At 43.0% G+C, this 19,848-nt stretch overlaps 1 protein-coding gene across 5 annotated transcripts in view; it reads right to left on the bottom strand.

Annotated features, from left to right (window-relative positions):
* MFSD6 (major facilitator superfamily domain containing 6) overlaps window positions 1-19,848 on the bottom strand; it is an 89,247-nt gene that overhangs the window by 29,194 nt on the left and 40,205 nt on the right. For all 5 annotated transcript variants that reach the window (XM_086371536.1, XM_086371556.1, XM_086371547.1 and 2 more), the window contains one exon: window positions 1,266-1,363. In XM_086371536.1, coding sequence (XP_086227662.1) covers window positions 1,266-1,363 — 98 coding nt within the window. The remainder of the gene's footprint in view (window positions 1-1,265; window positions 1,364-19,848) is intronic.

Below are 19,848 nucleotides of genomic sequence, written 5' to 3'. Positions count from 1 at the left end.
TTGTTATCATTGCACATTTCTTTCCTGCATTTCATATTTTGTGCTTTTTCTTATATGACAGAACACTGAGATGTATGCTCCACCTTAAGACTCTTCAAGAGTTCTCATGATTACAAACAATTTCTTACAAGACCAAATTTCCATTTTTTATATATATATATATATTTATAAATAGAATCTGTTTTCATCATTTATACCACTGCATCAGACCTGTGAAAAACATCTTTAAAGTGTGTACATACTTGAATTTTATAATTATCATATGACTATAAATTATGTCTCCTTTCAATTCGGATAATTTTTTTTTCTTGAAACGATGGCATTTGATGAATGACCTTGCATTTTGTACATTTCAGTTAGATATATAATTGTGAATCTTTCATCTTCTATATTATGATAGAGAATTATGTTGATGGTACTGTATTTGTATCTTCAGGGTTACGGAAAATGATAACAGCAATCAATAAAGCTAATGAAATTGTATATAGTCACAGATTATTTGGTACAATTAATGATTTAGGAGCCTGGGAGGTCCCAGAAGACCTAAATTCCAATGATGTTGTCCTGAACCTTTATTTTAATCATAATACCAATCACCAAATGGAACAGCCAAGCTGCTAACAGAGCTTCTCAGGATACAGTCTGGCTTATATAGAGCTAATGAATAGAAATCTATGTTTTCACTGTTCTTAAACCACATGGCAAGAAACTTTTTTCAAAGTTACATGTTTCAGGGAAACAGTCTAGTGAAGCAAAGAGAAGAGCTTAGGTCAGGATATTTGAGCAAAGATTTTAAAGGTTCACAGGAAAACAACAGTCTGACTGTAAAGCTTTAGTTACAAATCACTAGCTGTGATCAAAGTAACTGAAGAAATAAAATAATTATGGCAAACATTTTTATCAATTAGTTAACTGACAAAAACACCAAAATCTTTAAAACATAAATCCTCTTATATTTAAAACCACCTTTGGATGTGCACACCTCACAATTGTATGTAAGAGTTTATTGCAGAGTTCCTCTTTCTTTGTTGAATCACAGGGTGTGGGAAATAGTCCAGCTTTGTTTGGCTTGACAAACACAGAACACTCAGAGGAACTGAAGAGCCAGTCCCGCTGATGTCACCTCTTCCTTCACAACCATTTCAAACTCATATAAAACAGTGTGTCTGTCCTTCCTTTGTAGAGTCAGATGCTGAAGGCCACTGAACTTTCATGCAGTCATAACTCAGGTAGAAAAATAATCCTAACTCCAACTATTAACTTACCTTGAAGAACTTCCATGGGCAGAACAGTCCAGGCGTTTTCCAGGTAGGAAATATAAATATAGCGAGCTGTATTACAGGCCAGACCAATGTACAGAACCCTAAAAAAAAAAAAAAAAAGAGTCACTAGTAGAAATACAAAACATGCAAACATCAACTCCTTTTCCCCCTGCCCAGAATATCCCTGATCCAACAGATGGCTTTCCAAATTCAGGAGTGGAGAAACTAAAGGACAATTAAATGCAACCATGAACTCTTAGGAATAAGAAGACTGCTTCTAACATATCTGCTCTCAGCCTTTTCAAAATGCTTGTTAATATAAAAGCAAACGTCGCCCTTCCTGAAACTTAATTAGTCACAGAGATGATGCTTTTTTAAGATAGTCTGGGCACACTGCCATCTGTAATGACATTGCTGGCTTCCTTCCAGGTGGCTGTAGGGTAAATATGCCTAGGATTGTAACTACCTCACTATGATGGGGAAGGACAGGATAAAAATGAGAACGTATGAACATGTGGCCTCACTTGCAATACACAAGACACCGAGTAGCTTCACAAGGAGACTCTCAAGGTCATTGAAAACTATCCTCCAGTGATGAATAATAAACTACTTGGAAATCAAATACTTTTTTCCTATGAGTTCAATTGATACAAGTTCATTATTTTTAAAAAATCCATGATATCGCATGCTTATGAAATTGATAAATGCATATCAGCCTCTAGCTTTCACCCTCACAATCACCGCCACCAAAATTACAAGTGAAAACACGATGAACAAAAGCCTCAAGTGGTGAATCCAAGCACAAGGTTCCGATCTCTCTCTTCTGAGCCAGTTGGGCTGGTTTAGACGCACACGGCGGCTTCTTCTCTCTACAGAATACAGCCTGGGGGGTTTCCTTCTATTGGTTGTTTTCCATTTCTTGGGTAATTTCCAAGCTTAATACTTTTCTTGTTTTCTAAATCCAAGTGAATGAAAAGTAGAAGGTAAAAGAAGGAAACCAATCTGACGGTCAGCAGTTATTTTCCTAATTTTGCTCGACCATGTTTTTATACCAAAATCATTCCTATAAACAATGTTCTCTTTTTCCAACACTGGATTAAGGAAAGGAAATGCTCGGAGCTATCCAGCTGGCGTTAACGGCAAATATGTGCAGAAGATGGGGGAAGGCAACAAAAGGGCTGAGGTGGTGGCAGGGGCTAGCAAACGGGTATCAGGCACGATTTGGGAGATCTTCAACGGTGAACTGGCCGGGTTATCATAACCTTTGGATTCTGTGTTCTTCTTATTTGTATGCTTTGAGGGAAAAAGTATGTCTCAAACCTGTGTGATAAAAAGTCAGCCGAGCAAACTTGCTATAAATCCGTCAACCAGGGCCCTTCTGCTAGGAAATAACAAAAAATCCACAGGCGATTAAAATGTAAAGTGCACTATACAAAAAACAAGGTACACAAATGTTTCCTTCCAGGTTCTAAGGCAGCCCTGATGTGGACATCAGCTTCACCTCACTCACGCTCAGCAAACACGCTCTATAAAGGGCCATACAGTAAACATGCTTCCAGATCTTCTGCAACTACTCAACTCTGCCTTTGTGGCGTGAAAGCAACCATAGACAAAACGTAAATGAATGAGCATCGATGGCTGTGTTCCAGTACAGATTGAATTAGGAACACTGAAATTTAAATTTCATGTCATTTTCATGTATTGCAAAATAGAAGTTTTTTTTTTTTTCAACCATCTGAAAGGGTAGAAACAATTCTTAGTTCCTGGACCCTACCAAATAGGCAGCAGGCCAGATCTGGCCCCTGGGTCACAGCTAGCCAACCTCTGACCTAGCTCATTAGTTCTGATTAACTTTGTACATCAGAGCTACTTGGGCAGGTGTTAACAACTACAGATGTCAAGGCCCATACCACTCTCAATTAGGCTGAACCCAGGCTCTGTGCTTTTAAAAGCTCCCCCGGTTATTCAGATACTAAGCTAAAGATGGAGAACCACTGATCTGGCCCTTTCCAGGAAGCTCCCAGTAATTCTTGCCCATAATCCCATCATGAAATATTGGGCAATACATCTTCCTCGTGTTCTTATTGCCTGTGCGTGGTAACTTGCTTCAGTTCTGTCTGACTCTTTGCGACCCCATGGACTGTAGCCCACCAGGCTCCTCTGTGCATGGGATTCTCCAGGCAAGGATCCTGGAGTGGGCTGCCATTTCCTTTTCCAGGGGATCTTTCTGACCCAGGGATTGAACCTGTGTCTCTTATGTCATATTGCCTGTCCTGAAGCTTTCTTTTGAGCCCACTTTTGAATCAGTTACCACGACAACCACTATTCAATCCAGGCCACGGTCCATAGGTCTTGGCTCCAAGTAACCCAGAATTGACTGGCCCAGTTTGAGAGGCAGACTGTGCTATACTTCAAACCTCTGCCCATGTGGAATTCAGTCGAATCTGTAACTTTTGGGAGCCTTAGGTCTCAGATTACCACCAACAAACCCAGGGGATACAAGTTGATACATCCTTCTTTTCCACACTGCTAATCTCATAACTGATAGTCCTTCAGGACCAAACATGTGCCTTAAAGGAAAAACACAAAGTAAGTATCCAGGGCAAGTTACTTCATGTCTCAGAGCCTCAGTTTCCTTATATATCAAGTAGACAGTAACATCAGCTCTGCAGGCTCATTGTGATCATTACAACACAGTGAGTTGCCCATGATAAGCACTCAGTAAAAGGTGTTATTATTACTAGTCTTATTAAAGAATAGTATCCAAGTATCTATTTTTCTGATAAAACTTTGATCCCAGAATTCCAAAAGAGAGTGTGGAGCTTTCCTTCCTTACCAACCATTCTGGGGAAGCCAATGGCTTCAAAAAATCATCAAAGGTAAAAGGATAAGCAGAAAGGAAGACGGCATTTTGGTCTATGAAAAGAGAAAGTAGTAGATACATATTTATTGAATAATCAGTGAAAAGTACTGCAGCAAGCTAAGAATCTCTCTACTATCTGAATGGGATATTTAAACTGAGACATTATTCACTGACTTTTGTGCTGATTGTGTCATCTCTAAAATGCATATGTTGAAATTCTAAGTTCTAAACCCTAGGATCTCAGAGTATGGATATGAAAGAAGGACCTTTAAAGAGGTAATTAAGGTAAGATGATGTAACATCAGTTCAGTCTCTCAGTCGTGTCCGACTCTTTGCAACCCCACAGACTGCAGCACACCAGGCTTCCCTGTCCATCACCAACTCCCAGAGCTTGCTCAAACCCATGTCCATTGAGTCGGTGATGCCATCCAACCATTTCATTCTCTGTCGTCCCCTTCTCCTCCCTCCCTCAATCTTTCCTAGCATCAGGGTCTTTTCAAACGAGTCAGTTCTTCACATCAAGTGGCCAAAGTATTGGAGTTTCAGCTTCAGCATCAGTCCTTCCAATGAATACTCAGGACTGACAGATCTCCTTTAGGACTGACTGGTTGGATCTCCTTGCAATCCAAGGGACTCTCAGGAGTCTTCTCCAACACCACAGTTCAAAAGCATCAATTCTTCTGCGCTCAGCTTTCTTCACAGTCAAACTCTCACATCCATACATGACCACTGGAAAAACCATAGCCTTGACTAGACGGACCTTTGTTGGCAAAGTAATGTCTCTGCTTTTTAATTATGCTGTCTAGGTCGGTCATAACTTTTCTTCCAAGTAGCAAGCGTCTCTTAATCTCATGGCTGCAGTCACTGTCTGCAGTGATTTTAGAGCCCCCGAAAATAAAGTCTGTCACTGTTTCCATTGTTTCCCCATCTATTTGCCAGGAAGTGATGTAACATGGGTGGGCCCTAATCCCACGTGACTGGTGACCTGATAAGATAGGGTAGCGACAGACACAGAGGAGGGACCAGGTGAGGACAGTGGAAGGCCAGCCAGGGAAAGAAGTCCTCAGAAGACACGCATCCTGCCAGCACTGTGGCCTGGGACTTTCAGCTTCCAGAACTGTGAGGAAATAACACTTCTGCTTTGTGGGGTGACAGCTCTAGCAAATGAATACATGCACACTCGTGGAATTAAGACTTGCTAATAAAAAGGAATTTACAATATGTTTTACTAAATCATCTTCTGGACCATCAAATTCATTATACCGCATAGAGAGCACACGTTTGAGGTCCAGAACTTTTCCTGGGCACTAAGAGGTCTGGAAATACAGAAGAGTCTGAAAAAGGCCTCTCAGTGAAATATGGAGACCTACCAAGCACCTATAGTGAAACAGCTCAGAAACAATATCAGTGCTTTCCTGTTTCACAGCTGGAAGTCGGTAAGTATAAAAGTAGACAAGAAATAAAGACAATTTTAGAACTGGTGGCATAGATAAATTAACTGTAAAGAACACAGTTGGTAAGGTGCAGATGATTCAGCAGAAAATACCACACCATGGAAAACTCAAATCACACGTCAAACTCCTTGATTTGATACTTGAGCAAAATATAACGGTGGGAGAAAAGTACTCTTGAGATTCTAATTTCTTACAAAACTACAACCCACAGTATTAACAAGATAAGTTGATTGGTGATTATCTTATAATAAAACGGGTACTTTTTTTTTTCCCCCCAGAAAGACAGTATTCAAGATACAGATATAATTAATTGTGAGTCATCCTGCAATTCCTAACACAGTTGTGGGTTAATTATGATGCCCTACTTTTGTAGTTCAAACCATCTATAACATGGCTGAATGCCCCCTGAGAACATTTCTAAACCACAGAGAACATGAACTTTGCTCAATAAACATTAACGAGGTAACACTCTGTGCTATACACTATGCTGGACTAAAGGGGAATTTTAAAAAATGAAGTGAAATTGGGATTTCTCTAGTGATCCAGGACTAACACTCCACGCTCGCAACTCAGGGAGCCCAAGTTCAATCCCTGGTCAGGAAACTAGGTCCCCTGTTGCTGCGATGAAAGGGACCTACATGCTGCAACAAAGGTCGATGGTCCTTCATGCCATTACTAAGGCCCAGCGCAGATGAATAAATGAGCAAAAATAAACATTTAAAAAATGTTTCTTAAAAAATGGAGAAATCCTCCACGCCTTCAAGTAACTTAGTCTAGTGGGGAGACAGACACAGAAGCAAGTTAAGTTAAATACAATACTCCAGGAGGTGTGTGACAAAGGAGACATTCCAAGACATCTGCTGCTGCTGCTGCTAAGTCACTTCAGTCATGTCTGACTCTGTGCAACCCCATAGATGGCAGCCCACCAGGCTCCCTCGTCCCTGGGATTCTCCAGGCAAGAACACTGGAGTGGGTTGCCATTGCCTTCTCCAACGCATGAAAGTGAAAAGTGAAAGCGAAGCCGCTCAGTCATGCCCGACTCTTAGCGACCCCATGGACTGCAGCCTACCAGGCTCCTCCATCCATGGGATTTTCCAGGCAAGAGTACTGGAGTGGGGTGCCATCACCTTCTCCACAAGGCACCCGGGTTAGAAGCAAATGGACAAAGAGGGAGGGCTGAGCATCACAGGCAGAGGAAGAGTAGAAGGTTAACCATGAGACCTCAAGCATGTATATGTAGATAGGGTGTTTGAAAGATATAAGAAGGATCAAAGTCTCAGGATTTATGAAGAGATGAGTGAACCTCTCCAGTCCAGATCCACTCTGAAAATTATCCTCTGTTCCAGAGACAATACAGGTTATGAGCAGCAGAGAAAGACTGAAGAAGGATTATACTACAATGCTCTCAAACGAATGAGACAAAAGAGCAATACCACAGGGAGAGAACCCATTCTCAGCTGAATGAGTAACTGGCAGCAAGCATGTTGCCAAGCCTCTAAGGGACAAACAGAAAAGTTTCTCATAAAAGAAAAACCATGGGAGGGGACTTTCCTGTTGGTCTAGTGGTTAAGAGTCTACCTGCCAATGCAGAGGACACAGGTTTGATCCCCGGTCCAGGAAGACCCCACATGCCGTGGAGCAACTGAGCCCATGCACCACAGTTACTGAGCCCACACACTCTAGAGCCTGTGCTCCGCAACAAAAGAAGCTGCTACAATGAGAAGCCTGCGCACTGCAACTAGAGACAGCCCAAGTGCAGCAATAAAGACCCAGCGCAACCAAAAAGAAAAGTTTTTTTTTTTTTTTAATTTTAAAGAACACTGGATGAAAACAAAATACCCTGGGTAAAGATGTTTTTTATCAACCAGACATGAGGTATTTGCAGATGGAGACTGAACATGCGCTCAACCTGTGGTTCAAGTCCTTCCACAAAGACACAGTATTCCCACGCACACAAGTGTTGCTCCAGGACTGGAACAAACCAAGATTCAGAAAGTAACACTGTGGCAGGTCACAGAGCACTATGCAATGTCCTCAGCTACACCTGGCTGGAGCTTCACAGGAATACCAACTGCTAATGGGGAAGAAGCGGTCCTAAGTACCAGACGCTTGGAGTACTGTCTGCGGTTTGCCTCAGGCCTGAGTCAGCTTAGGTTTGCTGAAGGGTGAACAGTACATGGGCTCACCTTTTAGGCTGGGTTCCGTTATTCCCAGGTCGTTCTTTTCTGGTCTATATAAACTTGTCAGAAAAACAAACAAACAAGCAAATTCCTTCAGACACCATTACAGATGTCTTTCTAGAGCAGGCAGACACCAGCTACTAATTAAAGTCAGCATTCAGTGTAAACAGTGAATGAAGAATGAAGCTTATTTCCAGTGTAATTACCAGTTCATACTGACAACCTTATAGTAAGATGATGTTCCCGACTGTCAGCTCTAAAAGGTAGGAAAACACATACAGACTTTTTAGAAGACAACTAAAATAGAAGATTTAAGCCCCAAAGAGTTAAATTTTAGCTAGAGAATTCCTGTTTCCTCATATCCATCCCCCTCCTCCCATCCAGCCTCCACGAGGGACCCTCACTGTGGGTGTGCTCAGAGGGGTTCTCTGCCCCGTCTAGTAGAAAGGGGTTCACTGTCACCGTCTGCAGCCTCTTGTCCTGCCTCCCCTTTCTTGTCCCATACCCAGGGCTGGCTGGCTTGAGTGGACCCTGGCTGGCATTCCTGGGAATTCCCACCCGAGCTCCCGTCATGGGCAGTTCTCATGCTACAGTGGTAGCAAACACAACCAGACAGGCCGTGGAGGTGTGGCCGAGAGGCAGGGGCCCAGCAACGTGCGGCAGCAGCGGCCACGCCCACGCCCGGCGCTCGCCCAGCAGCGGCGAGCGGCTGACACACCACCGCTTCCTGCTTCCAAGACACGACCTTGGGGGCTAGTATCTCTGACTGTGAGAGTCTGATCCTTGAAAGGGCTGATCTCTTCTAAGGAACCTTCTCAAATGTCCCCAGGGGTAACTGATCCCCTCTCGCCCTGTTCTTCTGTTAGACTCTGTTTCCATCCGAGTGCTCGTCACAGCCTACACGTGCTGCACACAGATGACTGAGCGTTCCTGGGAGGCGAGGACTGGGTCTGGGTCACCTTGTTCTCAAAAGGAGCCCCTCTGCTCACGCGCTCTGTGAATCATAGTAACTTAATAAAACTGATGTAGATGGGTAACACCTGAGGACAAAAACCAGCACTATTCTCAGGAAAACAGTATTTCAGGATGGGCCGCTCTCATTTTGGATGGCATAATTTTTTATCATACGGGACACACCCATTCACTGGGGGATGTTTAGGATCCTGGCTCTTGGGCACTAAATCTCTGGAAAAACTAAAATGCTCTCCCCTCCACCCCTGACACACATACACTTCTAAACCTCCTTTTGGGAACTATTAGAAAGATCTCTCTGAAACAAAGGCCTCCTGGTCACTGTGTTATAATGCTGAGTGTGTGTCTCCATATTCAAATTATATCAGTACATAAACAAATCTGCAAGACACAGACACTAAAACATGACCGATGGTTATCTTAGAGATTTGTGATAATAGATCATTCACTGTCTAAGGAGTGCATTTCTGTAGATTAGAGTTTGTATAGTGGGTTATGTACTTTTTGATAATCATATAAAAATTAAGATTTAAAAGATGGGAAAAACTATACAATTAGGCATAGGAAAGCAACCATTAAAAACCTAGGTTAAAATAATAGAAAGACTAGTAGAATTCCATATTCAGATGGTCTTTAAAGTATCTTTACATCTGTGTTCTACACTAAAGAAACCAAAACCAATGGAAATCATAAACCCCAATAACAGAATCGTTTTCAAGGAAAAGATTTTGCCCTACATCCAAAGATTAGCAAATGTTTTTATATTTTTGTGTTTTAAAATGCTTAAGTTGTGAATATATCACATTTCATCAATAATCCACCAGCCACTAACCATCTGGATCTGATGCTGTCACCTAAAGCAAGCTAAAAGTCACTCAGTTCAGTCGCTCAGTCATGTCCAACTCTCTGTGACCCCATGGACCACAGCACGCCAGGCCTCCCTGTCCATCACCAACTCCTGGAGTTTACTCAGACTCATGTCCATTGAGTCGGTGATGCCATCCAACCATCTCATCCTCTGGCGTCCCCTTCTACTCCCACCTTCAATCTTTCCCAGCATCAAGGTCTTTTCAAATGAGTCAGTTCTTCACATCAAGTGGCCAAAGTATTGGAGTTTCAGCTTCAGCATCAGTCCTTCCAATGAATATTCAGGGCTTATTTCCTTTAGGATGGACTGGTTGGATCTCCTTGCTGTCCAAGGGACTCTCAAGAGTTCCCCAACACCACAGTTCAAAAGCATCAATTCTTCAGCACTCAGCTCTCTTCACAGTCCACCTCTCACATCCATACATGACCACTGGAAAAACCATAGCTTTGACTAGATGGATCTGTGTTGGCCAAGTAATGTCTCTGCTTTTTAATATGCTGTCTAGGTTGGTCATTACTTTTCTTCCAAGGAGCAGCATCTTTTAATTTCATGGCTGCAATCACCATCTGAAGTGATTTTGGAGCCAAAAAAAAAAAATGAAGCCAGCCACTGTTTCCATTGTTTACCCTTCTATTTGCCATGAAGTGATGGGACTGGATGCCATGATCTTAGTTTTCTGAATTGAGTTGAGCTTTAAGCCAACTTTTTCACTCTCCTCTTTCACTTTCATCAAGAGGCTCTTTAGTTCTTCTTCACTTTCTGCCATAACAGTCATCTGCATATCTGAGGTTATTGATATTTCTCCCGGCAATCTTGATTCCAGCTTGTGCTTCATCCAGCCCAGCATTTCTCATGATGTACTCTGCACAGAACTAAAATAAGCAGGGTGACAATATACAGCCTTGACATACTCCTTTCCCGATTTGGAACCAGTCTGTTGTTTCATGTCCAGTTCTAACTGTTGCTTCCTGACCTGCATACAAATTTCTGAAGAGCAGGTCAGGTGGTCTGGTATTCCCACCACCAATTTAAGAATTTTCCACAGTTTGTTGTGATCCACACAGTCTAAGGCTTTGGCATAGTCAATAAAGCAGAAGTAGATGTTTTTATGGAACTCTCTTGCTTTTTCAATGATCCAGTGGATCATTGAATTTGATCTCTGGTTCCTCTGCCTTTTCTAAATCCAGCTTAAACATCCAGAAGTTCATGGTTCATATACTGTTGAAGCCTGGCTTGGAGAATTTTGAGCATTACTTTGGTCTCTGGTTCCTTTGCCTTTTCTAAATCCAGCTTAAACATCCAGAAGTTCATGGTTCATGTACTGTTGAAGCCTGGCTTGGAGAATTTTGAGCATTACTTTGGTCTCTGGTTCCTTTGCCTTTTCTAAATCCAGCTTAAACATCCAGAAGTTCATGGTTCAGGTACTGTTGAAGCCTGGCTTGGAGAATGTATAATAGGCTCCAGTTTCATCCACCTCATTAGAACTGATTCACATGTATTCTTTTTAATGGCTGAGTAATACTCCATTGTGTATATGTACCACAGCTTTCTTATCCATTCATCTGCTGATGGACAACTAGGTTGCTTCCATGTCCTGGCTATTATAAACAGTGCTGCGATGAACATTGGGGTACACGTGTCTCTTTCCCTTCTGGTTTCCTCAGTGTGTATGCCCAGCAGTGGGATTGCTGGATCATAAGGCAGTTCTATTTCCAGTTTTTTAAGGAATCTCCACACTGTTCTCCATAGTGGCTGTACTAGTTTGCATTCCCACCAACAGTGTAAGAGGGTTCCCTTTTCTCCACACCCTCTCCAGCATTTATTATTTGTAGACTTTTGGATCGCAGCCATTCTGACTGGTGTGAAATGGTACCTCATAGTGGTTTTGATTTGTATTTCATATTCTAACACCATACACAAAAATAAACTCAAAATGGATTAAAGATCTAAACATAAGACCAGAAACTATAAAACTCCTAGAGGAGAACATAGGCAAAACACTCTCTGACATACATCACAGCAGGATGCTCTATGACCCACCTCCAGAATATTGGAAATAAAAGCAAAAATAAACAAATTGACCTAATTAACCTTAAAAGCTTCTGCACATCAAAGGAAACTATTAGCAAGGTGAAAAGACAGCCTTCAGAATGGGAGAAAATAATAGCAAATGAAGCAACCGACAAACAATTAATCTCAAAAATATACAAGCAACTCCTACAGCTCAACTCCAGAAAAATAAACGACCCAATCAAAAAATGGGCCAAAGAACTAAATAGACATTTCTCCAAAGAAGACATACAGATGGCTAACAAACACATGAAAAGATGCTCAACATCACTCATTATCTATTGTTTTCCTTATTTCTTTGCATTGATCACTGAGGAAGGCTTTCTTATCTCTCCTTGCTATTCTTTGGAACTGCTGAATAGCAAATACAGCATTCTAATCCTCACGTCAGAGGAAGAGAGTTACATACACATGTGTGCACTTACACATGAAGAGAATATCTCTGGAAGAAGATGCTAGCCCTCATGTCACTAAGGGGCTCCGGGGGACAGGGTAGGGGGGCTGAGGGGCTGTCCCAAGGGTGGGAGAGACAGACTTTACTGGTTATCTTTCAGTGCTCTCGTGTATGTGTGTGCTCAGTCATTCAATCAAGTCTGACTCTTTGCAATTGCATGGACTGTGGCCCACCAGGCTTCTCTGTCCATGGGATTTTCCAAGCAAGAATACTGGAGTGGGTTGCTATTTCCTTCCCCAGGGGATCTTCCTGACCCAGGGATCAAACCTGCATCTCTGTGTCTCCTGCACTGGCAGGCAGATTCTTCACCACTAGCACCACCTGGGAAACGCCTTGTGTATATCTACTTTCTCAAAGAATAGGGATCAATTATGTTTCATGTAGCTGTAAGCAGACACAGTAAGTGATGTATGATGTCTGACCCAGGGCTCTCCTACCAGAAGGAATAATTATCTAGATTCCTATTTTGGTTTAAAAACAATACAACGTCCTGGAAGAATGGATCCATGTGTATGTACAGCTGAGTGCCTTCACTGTTCACCTGATACCATCATAAGATTGTTAATCGGCTGTACTTCAACAGAAAATCAAACGCTTAAATGAAAAAACAATACAACCTCCTAACTTAATTAATTAAGTCAAATAGTCATACAAATAGTTAAGAAAGGCACATGAAATACTCAGTATTGCCATGATTGGTTCCTTCTGGACAAAGAAAATTGGTATTCTGTAGAGATAAACTTAAGAAAGTATTCATTTGCCTCAAGAGCCACCTGGATCATCTGAAAGTATTATATGTAATACAATAGGGAACTCGGAATCAAAACTGCTAACGAAAAAGTTTCTATTATAAAGCTTCTTTTTTCAGTAGCCTTTATGACACAGTGCTCTGCCTAGCTCTCTGTCCTCTAGCCGCATGAATTCCCAAGGGACCCACTGGGCCACTGTCCCCACCCATTCCTACCTGTGCCCTGATGTCCCACTCCTCCTCCAGAGCTCACTCAGCTCCTTACATGTGATCACAGTATCATGTGCTTCTCCTCATAACCCTTTTCTGAGTTGTAACTGTACACTGACAACTTGACTGTATGCTCCATGCAGGGTGATGTCTATTTAATATTATGTTGATGTAGATTTATCCACTCTGCTTGACACATAGTACACACTCAACAAATACTCATGGACTAGTGGGAAAATATCAATACTTTAAATAGAACATTACACAACAAATATTTATTGAACATAATCTGTGCTAAGTGCCAGGTGTAGGGCAGTGAACAAGGTATAAATGTAAACTCTGCACAAACTATCCTTCTAATTGTATGTATATGTAGGCACCTGCTGGGCTTCTCTGCTGGGCTCAGCTGGTAAAGAATCCACCTGCAATGCAGGAGACCTGGGTTCGATCCCTGGTTTGGGAAGATACCCTGCAGAAGGGAATGGCTATCCACTCCAGTATTCTTGTCTGTAGAATTCCAAGGACAGAGGAGCCTGGCAGGCCACAGTCTTTAGGGCTGCAAAAGAGTATGTCTGACTCTTTTGCAACACACAGGCACCCATTATATTGGTAATTATACATGCATACTTGTAATTATATACATATGTATATTATAATAAGATACTTGATCATGGTATAGGAATAAGTGATGGGTATGTGGGTTTTCCAAGTGGTGCCAGTGGTAGAGAATCTGCCTACCAATTCAGGAGATCCAAGAGACATGGGTTCTATCCCTGGGTCTGGAAGATCTCCTGGAAAAGGAAGGCAACCTACTCCAGTATTCTTGCCTGCAAAATCCCATGGGCAGAGGAGCCTGGTGGGCTACAGTCTATGGGGTCGCAAAGACTCAGACATGATTGAATGACTGAAAATATGTGTACTTAGTCAAAGGCTGAAGGTCTTTCTTTTTCTTTTCACGTGAAAGAATAAACTGTCTTATAAAAGAGGCCTACAACTAGGCTGATTAAAACAGTGGATGTCCACATTTGGCAGTATTCTTGATTAATGTTAACAGGCTACGCTTGAAGATAAATATCCAGTCATTTATGAACAAACAATAGTTCAATGAATAGTTGACTGCAGTTTGTATTTTGGGGGGGCATCCTGAAGTACTATTCAATGGATCCCCAGCACATGTGCACAAGCAGATAACAAGGCTCTTGGGTACCCACAGGCCTATCTCACCAGGGTGAGAATTAGCATATAAGCCACAAAGCTCAAAGAGTCAGTCAGTGGTGCTGCCATGCCAACCACAGCACAGCCAAAGGGATCACCAACAGGGACTCTGGAAGACATCAAGCTTCTATCGCCAAATACAGCTGGCCACTAGCCCATCTTTGTAGAACACAGCATAAGACTCATACCATATGTCAGAAGAGTAAATTGGGGAGGGGGGAAGAATATCCATTTAGCTGTGTATGTTTTCTACAGCTACTAATATTTCCTTCTATTTTTTCTGCTAGAAAAAGAAAAGGTAAAAGTGAAGTCTTAGTCTCTGCTGGTCTTAAGTCATTCTTTATTTGCTGCCTTCAAATCTTTCTTCTCCAAATGACCAACAAGCTAAGCTAAGAGAATGACAGTGGTAACCATCAGCCAGGTCAAGGTGCTGGTTCCTGGCCGTTTGTACATTTCTCCATTGCTCTTTTAGTTTTTATCAATCTGCTTTTTCTCAGCTTGTGTATATCTCTAGGTAGAAAAATAAGGACGTTTAAAATAAAATAGAAAAAAACAAAAACAAAATATACCCCTGATTAATGGAGCCCAACCAGCTGAAAGATACAATATGCTGTTTTGTTGTTCTACTTTCCATCTGGGCAAAAATCACATGACCAAATACACGTACATATACATACACATACATATACATCCCCACACACCACGATTTTGTTTAAAAACTTTCCGTAAGATGGCCTGAAGTACACATAAAATACAAACTCTGTAATTTCCAGACAGGAACCACTGACATCCGTCATAGCAATTAATTTGAAAAAGGCCTCAGGAGTTTTAGTTGACCCTATGCTGTAAACAAGTCCATCAAAATTCAGGCTGAAGGAATATCATGACCAAACCAAAAGGACATAATAATCCTACTGTTCTTGACTTTGGCCAGACCATAGCAGGAAGTGGTTACAATCAGGAGATCACTGACCAAAAAAAAAAGAAAAAAAAGGAGTCTGAATGAGGGGGAAGATAAAAAGAGGAGAGTCTAGGATAAGATGTTCTGTGGAAAATCCCTGAGGGAACTGGAGAAGCAAAGCTGTAGGAGGCACATTCAGATATGTGAGGGGCTTTTCTGCTGAACAGGGAGTGGGCTGTGTGGGCCCAGAGTCATACCTGTGAGCAGTCAGCCAAACAGGCATGTTGTTTCAGCTGCTAAGCAGAAACAAAGGGAATGCAGCACTTTGTCCTTTCAGCTGCATTTGATCCTGGAAAGATGTGGACCTGCCTGGGACCTCCGGTGAAAGCCTGGAATATACCCAATAGAAGACAGCAAGCTCTGGTCACACCTTTTGAGACCCAGTTACAGCCACACCTAAGGCCATCTGCTGGACTGTTCAGTTAGACAATACCCTCCTTGTTTTGTTTAAATACCCTGGGTAAGGTTTTCTGCCACCTCAAGTCAAAGAGTCCTAAGTGACCCAAGATCTTAGCTGCCTTGTGAGGTAGCAAGTTCCACATGATTAGAAGGGTCCAAACAAAGGCTAAGTAACCATCTACCAAGGATTAGGGGGAGAGAAGCCAACTGGGCTGAACTTAGGCCCCTGTTATTTTACTGGGGCTACCACAACAAATGGGCTTCCCAGGTGGTACAGTGCTAAAGAATTCACCTGCCAGTGTGGGAGATGAAGGGGATGTGGGTTTGATCCTTGGCTCAGGAATATCCTCTGGAGGAGGAAATGGCAACCCATTCCAGTATTCTTGCCTGGAAAATCCCAAGGACAGAGGAGCCTGGTGGGCTACAGTCCATGGGGTCATGAAGAGTCGGACACAACACAGGGACTAAGCAAAGGGCACCATAACAAATACCACAGACTGGGCAGCTTAAATTTATTCTCTCCTCATTCTGGAGGCTCTAGGTCTACGACCACGGTGTCGGCAGGATTCGGGTCTTCTGAGGCCTCTCTCCTTGGCGTGTAGATGACTACCCTTTGCCTGTGTCCTCACGTGGTCCCCTCTGCATGTGTCTGTGCCCCAATCTCCTCTTCTCAAAAGACAGCAGTCACATTCGATTGCTGCTGCTGCTGCTAAGTCACTTCAGTCGTGTCCGACTCTGTGTGACCCCAGAGACGGCAGCCCACCAGGCTCCCCCATCCCTGGGATTCTCCAGGCAAGAATACTGGAGTGGGTTGCCATTTTCTTCTCCAGTGCATGAAAGTGAAAAGTGAAAGTGAAGCCGCTCAGTTGTGTCCAACTCTTCGAGACCCCATGGACTGCAGCCTACCAGGCTCCTGCATCCATGGGATTTTCCAGGCAAGAGTACTGGAGTGGGGTGCCATTTCCTTCTCCAGTCACATTCGATTAGGGGCCACCCTAATCAGTCAGTTCAGTCACTCAGTCGCGTCTGACTCTTTGCGACCCTATGAATCGCAGCACGTGAGGCCTCCCTGTCCATCGAGTCAGTGATGCCATCAAGCCATCTCATCCTCTGTCGTCCCCTTTTCCTCCTGCCCACAATCCCTCCCAGCATCAGAGTCTTTTCCAATGAGTCAACTCTTCTCATGAAGTGGCCAAGGTACTGGAGTTTCAGCTTCAGCATCAGTCCATCCAATGAACACCCAAGACTGATGTTCCTTTAGAATGGACTGGTTGGATCTCCTTGCAGTCCAAGGGACTCTCAAGAGTCTTCTCCAACACCACAGGTCAAAAGCATCAATTCTTCAGCACTCAGCTTTCTTCACAGTCCAACTTTCACATCCATACATGACCACTGGAAAAACCATAGCCTTGACTAGACGGACCTCTGTCGGCAAAGTAATGTCTCTGCTTTTGAATATGCTATCTAGGTTGGTCATAACTTTCCTTCCAAGGAGTAAGCGTCTTTTAATTTCATGGCTCCAATCACCATCTGGAGTGATTTTGGAGCCCAGAAAAATAAAGTCTGATACTGTTTCCATTTTTTCCCCCATCTATCTTCCATGAAGTGATGGGACTGGATGCCATGATCTTCGTTTTCTGAATGTTGAGATTTAAGCCAACTTTTTCACTCTCCTCTTTCACTTTCATCAAGAGACTCTTTAGTTTTTCACTTTCTGCTGTAAGGGTGGCATCATCTGCATATCTGAGGTTATTGATATTTCTCCCGGCAATCTTGATTCCAGCTTGTGCTTCTTCCAGCCCCGCATTTCTCATGATGTACTCTGCACAAAAGTTAAATAAGCAGGGTGACAATATACAGCCTTGACATACTCCTTTTCCTATTTGGAACCAGTCTGTTGTTCCATGTCCAGTTCCAACTGTTGCTTCCTGACCTGCATACAGGTTTCTCAAGAGGCAGGTCAGGTGGTCTGGTATTTCCATCTCTTTCAGAATCTTCCACATTTTGTTGTGATCCACATAGTCAAAGGCTTTGGCATAGTCAATAAAGCAGAAATAGATATTTTTCTAGAATTCTCTTGCTTTTTCGATGATCCAGCAGATGTTGGCAATTTGATCTCTGGTTCCTCTGCCTTTTCTAAAACCAGCTTGAACATCTGGAAATTCATGGTTCACGTATTGCTGAAGCCTGGCTTGGAGAATTTTGAGCATTACTTTACTAGAGTGTGAGATGAGTGCAATTGTGCAGTAGTTTGAGCATTCTTTGGCATTGCCTTTCTTTGGGATTGGAATGAAAACTGACCTTGTCCAGTCCTGTGGCCACTGCTGAGTTTTCCAAATTTGCTGACATATTGAGTGCAGCACTTTCACAGCATCATCTTTTAGGATTTGAAATAGCTCAACTGGAATTCCATCACCTCCACTAGCTTTGTTCGTAGTGATGCTTCCTAAGGCCCACTTGACTTCCCATTCCAGGATGTCTGTCTCTAAGTGAGTGATCACACCATTGTGATTATCTGGGTCATGAAGATCTTTTTTGTACAGTTCTTCTGTGTATTCTTGCCACCTCTTCTTAATATCTTCTGCTTCTGTTAGGTCCATACCATTTCTGTCCTTTATTGAGCCCATCTTTGCATGAAATGTTCCCTTGGTATCTCTCATTTTCTTGAAGAGATCTCTAGTCTTTTCCTAATAGCCTCACTTTAATTTACCTCTCTAAGGACCACATTTCCTAATGCAGTCACATTCTGGAGTACTGGGGATTAGGACTTTAACAGGTGAATTTCAAGGGCCACAATTCAGCTCACAAAAATGACCTCTAAGCCTACTTACAACTCCAACATGAAAGAAAGTTGAGTAAAAAGTCCTAATTTGTTTTGCTCAAAAGCCATCTAGGCCTCCCCTGTGGTACAGTGGTTAAGAATCTGCCTGCCAGTGCAGGGGACCCGGGCTTGATCCCTGCTCCAGAAGAGCCCACATGTCCTGGGGCAACTAAGCCCACGCACCATAACTACCAAAGCCCGAGGACCCCAGAGCCTGTGCTCCACAGTGAGAAGTCAGCGCAGGGAGGAGCCCACACGTGGCAACTGGAGAGCAGCCCCCGCACCCTGCAACTCGAGAAGCCTGCACGTAACAACAAAGACCCAGCGCAGCTAAACAGAAAAAATACACACACTTGGCAAGTGTGACTGTAAGAAGAAGCCATCTGCTCCGTGGACCAGAGACAGAGCCTGGGCAAGCAGAGGCAGCTTCCCTGGGCCTCTGAAGTCAAAGCGAGTCCGCACCCTTAGAGGAGGAGTGTTAGCATTTTGTACAACCCAATCTACTGTATTTACTCATTTATGTTATCTAGGGCATTGCTGTTTACTCTTCCAGAGCTGATGTAAAATGAAAGGCTTTGACAAACAGTGCTAATTTACACATTTTCACAAGGGGCAGTGCGACAGGGCGCCTGCTGCACCCGGGCTGAAGCGGTGGCATCCAGGGCACACACAACAGGAAGGGGACTTTTCTCAGGAGTGGTTCTGGGTCATACTACAGGCATTTTGAAAAGATCAAATAAGCATGTTAAGAAAAACACAAAACAGTGCGCAAATGTGTAAACTCCCATTAGGTACAATGCACATATCTCAGCAAGAGCAGCCAAGTCTTTTACAAATTCCATCTGAGCCAGCACATGGAGAAATGTTTAAGGTTTAGGATGCTAACATCCACTGAAGTCAGCGGGTGCTGGAGAAAGAACATTCTCCATACAGATCCCAGTGGCTGCTGTCATCAATCACCTCCCCTATCACGGTCTGGTGTCACGGCATGGCCTGGATGAGTTGGCATGAATGGCTCTGTGTACATTTCTGACTTATCAGCAAAAGCCACGAACACCTAAGTCCCTGGTGGGGTGGCCAGGGAGGAGTGAGATCTGACGTGTGGTTTTTCACATAGAGAAACCAAGCAAAGTAAAAAAATTAGATCATTAGCATCAACAAAGACACAACATCAAATCCAACCCCCTTGTTTCACAGAGACAAGAAAATGCAGGTCCAGAGAGGCAGGAGAGGGCCACAATTAGTAGGCCAGTGGAAGGCCAAGGGCCCTCTGCTCTGTGGCTCTTAGGCCGGTAACAAAGTGCTCTGCTCCTACTGCAAGGCCCCTGCGTAAAGTCAAACCTACACACAGGCTTGAAGAAACATCTCTGA

This window comes from Bos grunniens, chromosome 2, assembly GCF_055505025.1.
Source record: "Bos grunniens cultivar Pamir isolate PY7600 chromosome 2, Bosgru_T2T1.0, whole genome shotgun sequence".
NCBI classification, from domain to species: Eukaryota; Metazoa; Chordata; class Mammalia; order Artiodactyla; family Bovidae; genus Bos; species Bos grunniens.
This window is presented reverse-complemented; position numbering and strand designations above follow the sequence as displayed.